Raw genomic sequence first — 10139 nt, forward strand, 5'->3', positions numbered from 1 at the left:
TAAATTAGTCACGGTGCCTGCTGTGTGGTGCAAGGTGCTGCTCCCTCCCCTCTTGCCCTGCACTGTTTTTTTTCTTTGCCATCACGGCTCTGTCCTTCTGCCAGCCCCACAGAAGAGTGACCCTGGCTTTCTCTCATGTCTATAAGCCCTGCTAGCCTTGCTAAGGCCCTGGTAGAGGCTCCAGAGCTGGTTTTGCTCTGTACGAATTCGTGAAGGTGGCCTTGACCGTTTCAGTCAGTTTTGGCATTGAAGGGATTCCACTATCTCCATCCTTGCAACCAGAGGAGAACATGGATGATGACAGATGAGAGGATGGGCTTAGGTTTTTGGGGTGGTTTGGTTTTTTTTTTTGTTTGTTTCTTCAAATGAAAGGTTGGGGTGTCCCTTAATCTTCCAGGGTGAGTAATGATACATTGCACTTAATTCTTGGACTAAGGTAGTTTCAAGCTAATAGCATTGATTGTTTGGGATGTGTAGCACCACCTGTGAAGCAATGACTTTTTACTAGTGGGGAAGAGGTAGAGAAAGTAGGGTCATCCAGTGTTTTGGGAATACGTAGTCTTAAACCCTGACTCTTTCAATTTTTAAACAAATTACAGTCCTTCTTTTTAATGAGCAAGTGAAATATATGGCTAAAACATGCCAGTTTCTGTGCCTGTTTTCAAAGTTTCATTTGGTGGAACTGATTTTGGCTTACCAAAAATTGCAAATGTACTTCTGCCATCCTATCCCACCCTGCACCCTCCTTCCTTTGGGAACTGCGGTGTGTATCACCTTAGCGCACAGGGTAGGCTGTCTGGCTGGAGGCAGACCGCTCTGAACAATTTGTCCTGACTTGAATTAAACAAATCTGAGTGAGAACTTGTAAACCTTGATCTAAATACAGGTTACAAGCAATTGCTCAGAGTTAAATGAAGTGATCTGAGACAAAAGGGTAGCTGCAAGGGGGCATTATACCCGTGTGCTATTAAGATGTTTTTCTTCTTAGCAGATGTCCCACTGTCTCCCACACCTGAGGAAGAGAAAGCTCCATCTCCACCTCCTGTACCTGCTCTGAAAACTGAACTGGAGCCTGCATCCGTGGAGGTAAGAGCATATGAGGGTGATTAACTTCTGTTTTAATCTGACTCAATGGGGATTGCCCAACCACTTTTCAGATGGTAGGGGAGAGGTCCTGTTTGCCTGTCGGGTCCATCACGCCATCCTGCTTGGAAGCATCCACCATGTTCACTAGTTCGTTCATTTTCTAGACCATTATTTAAATTGTAACTTTTCTGTTGACATAGCACAGTTTTCTGCTTTCTTCCTCTCTTTTTCCCTCCTGATGGTTCTGAGTTGTGGCTCATATTTGAACGCTCTTCCCTCTGAATCTTGGCTTCAGGAGTCAGGGCAGGGCCAGAAATGAAACCAGAGACTCTTGGTATTCAACCTTGTATGGCAGGGAAGCTGCTGCGTAATGGAGGTGGGCTGCGATTGGCAAGAAGTCAACCTCTGAGCTGAGAAAATACATGTAGTTTTACTGGAAGTGCAGCTGTTTGTCACAGCAGGAGTTCTGATGTCTTGCACACCTTGTTATTTCCTCATTCTCATACCTCAGAGGTATGATGGGACAACCCTGGTGCCACCTTCTCACATAACTAAATGCATATCAAAATGTCACATGCCCCTGAAGAGGAACCTGCCCTCTGTGCTGGCAGACGGGAAAGCTTGCGGTCTCATTTTAAGTTCTCTTTTGTCTCTCTGAAATTTGTCCCGGTAGGATGGGGAGAATTGTGGCATTAGCAAAAATGAGACTGGGATATCCTGGGAAGGGATGGAATTAGTTATCAAATCATGCTCAGCCTCATTAGAGAGAGTAGATTTCACTCCCGGGGCTGACGCTTTTATGACCTGTGTATGTGCACAGGGCCTTAACTCTTGATTTCTCACAATACTGCAATGTTCTTCAGGTTTCAGCTGGAGGGAGGAAGAGGAAGCGGAAGCGTGTGCTGAAATCCAAAATGTTTATTGACGAAGAAGAAGGCTGCATGGGTAAGACTAGCTGTCTCCTACACCTCAGTGGAACTAACTCTATTGAAGATGTGCTGAAGATTTTTACAGGCCAGTCTCTCCCAGGCTTAGAAAGAGGTTCACAAAACCACTTTGTTATTCCACTTCAACCTCATGCTCCCCGATGGAGGTAACTGCCCTTTTGGTGAAGGCCTGGGCAGGGAGTCATGGAGCTGGGGCTGAATTCTTATTCTTTTTTGATTATTCAAAGATTTTCTTACAGTTCTTCTCCCTTCCCTCCTGCCAGCATGAGCACCTCCTTCATTTGCTCTCCTCTCCAAAGATACAAACTTTTAAAGATGTTGCACAGAGAGTTCTGGGTTTTGGGATAAATTCTGGGTGGGAGAAGTTTGGGTTTGTGTTTTTTTTTTCTTTTAGGGATAAATCCAGAGCTGTGCAGCAGAGCTTGATTATATGTTAATATAAACTTCTAAGTATCCCAAATAAACAAGGAATAAGTTGGGGCTTAAATCCTTGAGAGGGTTTCTGTTTCTGATAAGGATGGCTCTGCTTTCAGGAGGGAAAGTCTTTACAGAAGTACTGAGAGGCAGAGGCTTTGAATTCCAGCCTGACTGGACACTGCTTCCTCCTGTGACCTGGAGAAAGCTGTCTAATGCCACTGTACTTGTTTCCTCCTCTGTGTCCTGACATTGAAGTAGAGCTGCAGGAGTTCAGAATCTTTTTCATTTTTTTTAAGTTTTTTAAAATTTGAGAGGGTGGAACGTGTTTTTGTAGTGCTGTTGTCAGCTCAATTGTATGGGATGCTTAACATTCTCCAGCATTGCTGATCTGAGTAGATGTCAAGGGAGCTCAGCCAGTTCTAGGAGAAGATCTGTTGCCGTTGTACAGGTTTGTCGTAGATAGATACAGGCTTGCTTGGCCCAGATTTGGAGTTGCCTGGACGTGAGTCAGCTTGTGTCTGTTTGCACCTGTCTGTATAGTTGTATCTTATGTTTCCTATTAACTTTGTGTGTCTCCTTTAAAGAAATATAAAGCTAGCACTCAGCAACTGGCTACGCTAGTAACTGAAATCTCAAGTACTGGATTTTTGTCAAAGAATTGGATTTGCACAAAGTTATTGACTGCTTTGGCTAGTTGTGTTATGGGGTGTTTTGCTCTCCCATCCCAGATAGAACCATTAAAACACTTGGAAGGAAAACGGAACAAAAAAGTGTTAGCTGGGGAGTTGAGTTGAACGAGGTCTGCATCCAGAGCTCGCAGTAATGACTGTTCCGGGTTCAGCTTCCAGCGAAGAGTGCTCTTCTCGTTCTGTTCAGCCTTTTCCAAACGTACTAGGGCAGGGAAGATTGACTTTCTTTCTCTTCTCCTCACCCCCAAAGGGTTTAATAGTCTCTTGTGAAATCCAGACCTTTGGTTTTACAGGTCATATCCACTACCATTTTGTGAAAAGAGAAATGCAAGCCCCTGTTGTGCCTTTGGGAGACAGATCCTCTAGGAAGGAGGGAGGGATGGAGCTGAGATACTGAGGAACTGGGTAGGGAGGAGATGCTGCGTTCCATACTGAAAACCTACCAGTCTGTTGCACAGAACTTGCTGTCTGGTTATTGTCCAGTTTCTCTCCTCCCCTCCCTTCCCTACACTTTCCATGCACAGGCCTAATCATTTGAAGGCTAAATAACTTGCAAATCTCCCAGGCTAATGTAAATTGTTGTTATTCTTTGAAATATAGGGGCTTTTTTCCCCTCTCCCTGCTGTCTGGTGGTTTTTTTGGTGTTTTTTTATTAAACAAGGACTAGATTATAGAGACATCAAATCCTGACATTAGGATTAGGCTGTACTTTATATTTCTCCATGATTTTAAGTGATCATTTTCACAATAGCTGCAATACCAAGGAATTGGTGTCAAAAAGCAAAACTAATTTAGGGATTAGCCCTGAGGGAAATTAAGCAATTGAAGTCTCTGTGGAGTTAAGCACAAGGCATGTTACCGTGCATCAACTGGGACTCAGTCGAGTGCCTGCTCTTAGTCTATAGCAAAGGGGAATTACAGAGGTTTAAGCTAATGCATTTCTACCTTGCATGTTCTAAAGCTTGAAAGGATGCACAGAGACTTGTATATTGGAATACATATGTGTACATCGTAGGTAAATTCATCTTACGGCGCTGGTTAAAGTTAGAGCTCACATAATTTGAGTTACTGTGATTTAGCGAGCCTGGCTCTGAGCTGAACATCAGTAACTATTTATCTGTGTGCCTGTAGCTGCCGCAAATACAGAATTTTTAAGTTCAGCTGAGATCTTGGTAAAAGAAAGTTGATCTAAGCTGTGTTATCTTGCAGTTGGAGGGGATTAAGTGCACGCTTTCGGAGTTACCAGTGATTACTGACAGGGGTGACAACGCGATAACTTTTTAAAGCTCAGTAGGTGGCCACTGGTCTGTTAAAGCTGCTCACTGAAAAGCCCGTTGCCTCCGAAGGGAGGTTAGCTTGGGTTTACAGTCTCTGTTTGAGCATCCGCTAGCACTGCGGAGCAGAATTTCATACCATTCCTCTTCCCAGTCTCTGGTTACGTAGAAAACCTTATTTAATTTGATGCATTAATACAAGCGAAAGCCAGTTTCCCAGAAGAAGGGAAGTTAGGACATCTGTTTAAAAGAATACAGTTGCTGAAGAAAAATGGCTTACTAGAAGAATACCAGAGCACTGCTGGGAAAGCTGATATAACAACATTTACTAGTATCTAATGATGGCTTTCATCAGCAGAGCTGACTCCAGTTTAATTTCCGTGAGCATTGTTTTATATCCCTTAGCTTTCCATCACCGGATGCTGACAGTAGTGAGCTGGCAATCCCATTCAGTCATAGTCCCTGATTTCAGTCACGGATTTGGTTCTGGTTTTTTAAGGGATTTCTTTATTTCTGCCCTGCTTGCCCACCTGTATAGAAAGAAGCTGCCCCCAAGGTTTTTTGCTCCTTCTCTCATTTCTGAGACGCACTACGTTTGCTTCATTTTTCCACGACTGTCTGATGTACGTGGTGCTGGTGAGGGAGGGCTGGGTCTGTCTCGGTTGTCTTGTCTGGATTTCAGGACAATCTGATTGCTTTGGCCCCCGTGGAAATCAGACCAAGTCAGAATGGTGGGTTTTAATCGTAAAATAGATGTTCCATCATCTAATGCTAAACTATGGATTCTGACCTTGTTCAGTATCTCGTACCACTTTCTGGTAGCTGCTTGCTGACCTCTGCAAGATGATGGTCTTCAGCGCAGTTGGGCCTTGTTTCTAGAAGTGGGCAACACTTGCACAGGTTTGGAGAGGGAACTGTCCTCTCGAGGGTGGTGACACTGAGCAATTTTGAAAGAGCTGAATGACATTAAAGCTCCCGAGTCATTCACCTGCCATCTTACACTTAAGAAAGAGGGGAGGCAGTTTGACTAGGTGTATGGAAAGCCTGTCCAGTCATCTGGATCTACTGCATGACCTTGAGCAATGGACTTAATTCCTGTATCTGGCATGTACTCCTTGAACCCAAAATGTTCATTTCCAGAAACGCAGTGGGAAGGCTGCGGTGGGGAGGTCTCTGCTCTTTGGTACGCCAGCTTAACCGTCATCATCTGTTCTTCTTTTCTTTTAACCAGTGACTGAGAAGGTTTACGAGAGTGAATCCTGTACAGATAGCGAGGATGACTTTGCCCAGTCCAAGCCACCAGCTGCACACAAACAGCCTGCGCTGCCTACGAAGAAAGAACCAAAGGAAGAAAGGAAGAACCCGAAGAAAGGGGCAGCTACTGCCAACAGAGCCAACAAACAGGTCTCCATCATGGGTTTTTTTCAGAAGAAATGAACCAGGTCTTTCTCCCGGTCCTCTTGGCAGCTTGAGAGTGTTGCTCTTTTTGCGTGGCTTTCTAAAAGCTGCTGCGCTGGAGGAGAACAACATGCAATCTTCAGTTACGTAAGATATCTTGCTTACTGTGTAAGTAAGCCCTCTGGACTAGATTTTTGTATTGAAGAAAAGTGGGGTTTTTTATTTGTTACTGCAATAATTTCAATCGCCTTTACTAAGCAGAATGGGAATCGCCAGCTAGAAGCAGAATCTAAAGGAACTCTTGAAAGACTTAATCTATTCACATGAAATTTTATTTTTTTTTAATATGGCCTTTCACCTGTTCAGTGCTGAAGGCCTGTTCCACGCGTGGTAGATGGACTAAATTATGAGTTGAGTTGTGGCATCTTTTTTCCCCTCTTTTTACACCCCCAGCTCTCCAGGTTGATCTAGATGTTCACGTTGGTTAGAAGCTGTAATGTAGCAGGTCTTCAGGCATACACACAAATATTGAACATCTGCTTCAGCTTTAACTGAATGAAAAGAACTTAATTTTTCCCCTAAGACTGGTAAATAGTTTTTACTCTGCCTTTCATAATCTTTTTTTTGGACAAAGCAGTGCATATAAAATTCTCTTACTCTTTTCTTCCTTGAACATATCCTCTGTAAATTGCTCAGATGCCTAATTATAGACCGGGACACTGCTGGTGCTCTGTCTTTGCAAAAACATCTTTGAGGCTTCCCACACAATTGGCTCCAGTGTAATTGGGAGAAGGCTTCGCCGTTATTGGGAAAGCAACTGAGTCTTTAACCTTGAAAGTTAATGAGTCAAAGGGGAGGGTGTTTAGAGGGCACTTCTGATAACACCACTCAGGTACCTGCTGTCTGTGAAGAATTGCACGCGGCTTTTTGGGTTTGTAGGCTTTGGTTTGCCTGAAGTTTTTTTTACAGGCATAAACCAGGCAACAGAAGAGTTGTTTTCTAGGACATCTCATCATCTGCCCGCTGAAGGAAGCGTGCCACAGCAAAAGGTCCTGAGCAACCACTTATTGGAGATGAATAAAGCACTGCAGTCCTGTTAATCAGAAACGAGTTGTTGTTTTGTATACCTTCGGGTTTTCTGGTGCTAAATTTGACAGATAGATATCTAAAAGGCCAGGTTTTCCAGAGGAAGGGTGCTGAGCATTTCTGAAGTTTGGCCTGGTGAGGGCTCCCAAACGGGCAGCTGATGTCATAAGTGGTTGTTAGGTCAGTGTACATATGGATATGTATCTATGTATTGGTTTATAAAGTGTTTGTGGGTGGCAGAAAGGTAGATGAAGAGTGTGAACCAGGGAAGAAATGTCTTCAGGCACCCAGCTGAAAGTATTGCGACCCGTGGCCAGTAAAAGGGCCAACCGAGCGTATTTCCACAATCCTTCTGACCAGGAGATTGGGTTGGTGACTCGAGAAATTTGAACAAGCACCTAACAGTGACCAACAGTTGACTTGATTGAAGTCACGTCACCCTAGGCAGCTTGCACCCTCAGCAGATGTGAGAGGATCTACTCAAAACCAGCGGTGTCTCTGGATTTGTGGCCATGCTTGTGTCCTGGCTGGGTGCGGACATGGATCGCTGCTATCACGGGTATTCAGGGATAATCTCATAGCTCAGCACCCTCCCCACATAGCTCCCTGTAAGCGTTAAGAACTTAAACTCCGGTCTTTTTGAATCAGAGACATGTAGGAAAAATAATGGAAAGATGGGTATGGGAAGGCAGACTTGGCATGGTATCACAGGCACCCAAACATGGAGCTTGTGGTACAGGCTGAAAGAGGTTTCATGCTCTCAAGGTATGTTTGAGTGATGTGGGCAGGAGAGGTCCGTGGGCAAAGAATGAACAACCTTGGTCTGACTTTCATGAAGCAAATTTACGTGTTCAAAAAAAAAAATACTGCTGTAGTGTTTCTGTTTTTCTTGGTAGGATCAGGGGTGTATTTTGAAAAGTAATGATAAGTAACAAACCCCATTAAATGCAGATTTTTTTCTTTTGTCCTTGATATTTATTAAAGGATGTGCTACATCCTGATTTCCAGTGGTTGCTGTGACATTTGACTGCGTGGAAAAATATCACTGGTGAAGTGCGGTAAAGAGTTCTTCCATCGGAACCAGGGCTGGAAGTATTTTAGAGCATCTGAAATGTGGGTGAGAACACCTCAAACTACCAGGATCTGTATTGAATTGACCCCTTGAGTCTTACTTCTATGGCAAATGTTGACAGGACATGGTGTCCCGCTGCTCTTGCACCTCACCTCCACCGTGGTCTAGCTGGAGCTCGCTGCTCCACCCCAACTCCCTCTATAACCAGATCAACGTCATATGCGACTTCCTCAGGAAAATGACTTAATGTCTGAAGAAGCAGGACATAGGCGAACTTCAGACTTCCAAAAATCATGATCTAATACTCCCCTCCCCTCCTGCACTTCATGGGCTGCCAGCCCCAGGGGGGGCCGTAGGTCCCTGGATGCCCCCTTGGCGAGGCTGGAGCGTCCCCAGGCCCTGTGTGGGAGTGAGGAATGGGGCTGCGTCCCTGAGCTGCTGGTTAAAGAGAAGGTTCCCTGGTGCTGCCAGGGGCAGATGTCGCCCATTTGGCACCCGCTGGCTGCTTGGGGGGTGAAATGTCTGGGGTGCGGTGGCAGCTCTCTGCACCTCTGGGTCCCAAACCTCGTCCTGAAGATACAGAAATCTTTTAGGGATTTCCTCTCCTCTTCCCTGTCTCTCTCCCAACCACACTGATGCCCTCAGAAGAGCAATGCCTCAGAACAGGCAGTGGGAGAGGATGTTTGTCAATTTAATATTCTCTTCTAGATAGCGCATTTTGTAGTCTGTCTTTCCTCAGCCTCCATGAAAGCCTTTTTTCAGGTGGAAGGAGCTTCATCCTTGTTTTCCAGGTGGGGAGAGAAGCTGACGAATTGGCACTGTCAGATATTCTGGGGCAAAACTATTGATCTACCACGTTCCTGTCGGACAAGGTGCCCTAGGAAGGGGCTAGAAACATCGCTGCTCTTAGGCGTAAAAATAAATCCCCATCCCTTGTTCGGGAGGCAGCTGAGCTGATTTACAACCCTCCTTCCCGCAGGGCAGAGCCTGCTCGGAAAAAAAAACCCCTCCGTGTTTCCCGCTTTGGGCCTGCCTGGCCTTTATCTAGTTAAAAGAAAAAACAGAGGAGGGATGCGAGGAAGCGCTGCTGGGTGCTAACCTAGGATAACAAACGGCGGGCAGGAGGGTGTCCCGGCGGCGTGCGGGGAATTGTTTTGCTCTCCGAACAGGCGATGCCAGCTCGGCGGCAGATACCGGAGAGGGGAGCGTGAAGCAGCAGGGCCTTATAAGGAAGCAAAACACATCGCGGCGAGGCCGAGCGCCGGCGGAGGGGAGAGCGGGCGCTTGCCAGGGCCCCGTGCCAGCGCCTCGCTTCTCCCCAGCTATGGGAAACGGGCTGCAGCACCCCGGGGTGCATGTGGGGTGCTGCTGGGCTGAATTTGGGGCACCCCCTGCCATGTTGGGGTCCGCTTCGGTAGCAGCGGGTCAGGGTGTCTGCAGCCCTCGATGCAGAGATCCCCATGGAAGCTCGACGGTGGCTTTCGCCCCATCTGTCCCTCTCAAGCGCTGCTCCATGCGGTGCAACACTGCTGGCTTTGTCTCGTGCTTGGGTTTTTTTTTTCCAAGGCACATGGAGCTGAAGGGAAAAGGGTAGACAAGACCCCGTGTATTTTCTGCTCTGCTCTCCCTCTGAAATCAGTCCCTCCCCCCTGGCTAAGGGTTTTACCCATCCTCTGTCGGAGCAGACAGCAAAGCTGCTCCTGGCCATAGCCAGCGGCATCCCCAGCGCGAGGAAACCGCTGCTGAATGGGCTGACGACAGCTCCTTTGAGCCTTGGAAAAAGGTGCTGGAGATGTAGGGGGGCTCGGAGAGCACTCCTGAGGAACCATCATTTCCAGCTCCTTAGGACTTACAATGATTTAAAGACTTAAAACATCTTTCCCCTCACCAAGAGCTGCCAATTCATGACCCGACAGCTACGCAAGGGTAAAGGCCGGAGGCTGAGATACATTCAGGATTACAACCTGCTTGTACAGACACCTTTTCAGGTGTTTCGGTGGCTTCTTTTGAGAAGGTGGAGATGGTTCTGCTGATCCTGTTTGGCTGATGGGCAGGGGACTGGATGGAAGGACGAGGTTGAACGCAGGGCAGTGGGTCTGAAGCCCAAGTGAGCTTTGTTAATCTTCCCCCCCAGGAGACTCTTAATTCTCATTTCAGCTCCGAGTGTCAC

The 10139-nt window shown here is 46.4% G+C and overlaps 1 protein-coding gene across 2 annotated transcripts in view; it reads left to right on the top strand.

The window, feature by feature from the left end:
• Window positions 1-6912, top strand: part of POLD3 (DNA polymerase delta 3, accessory subunit) — a 28592-nt gene extending 21680 nt beyond the window's left edge. Inside the window, exons 10-12 of one of the 2 annotated variants that reach the window (XM_059819741.1) lie at window positions 989-1086; window positions 1950-2031; window positions 5645-6912. In XM_059819741.1, the coding sequence (XP_059675724.1) occupies window positions 989-1086; window positions 1950-2031; window positions 5645-5850 (386 nt within the window). In that variant the 3' untranslated portion in view covers window positions 5851-6912. The remainder of the gene's footprint in view (window positions 1-988; window positions 1087-1949; window positions 2032-5644) is intronic. The other variant, XM_059819749.1, reaches the window with a different exon arrangement.
• The last annotated feature ends 3227 nt before the right edge of the window (window positions 6913-10139 follow it).

Source organism: Gavia stellata, chromosome 1 (assembly GCF_030936135.1).
Source record: "Gavia stellata isolate bGavSte3 chromosome 1, bGavSte3.hap2, whole genome shotgun sequence".
NCBI lineage: Eukaryota > Metazoa > Chordata > Aves > Gaviiformes > Gaviidae > Gavia > Gavia stellata.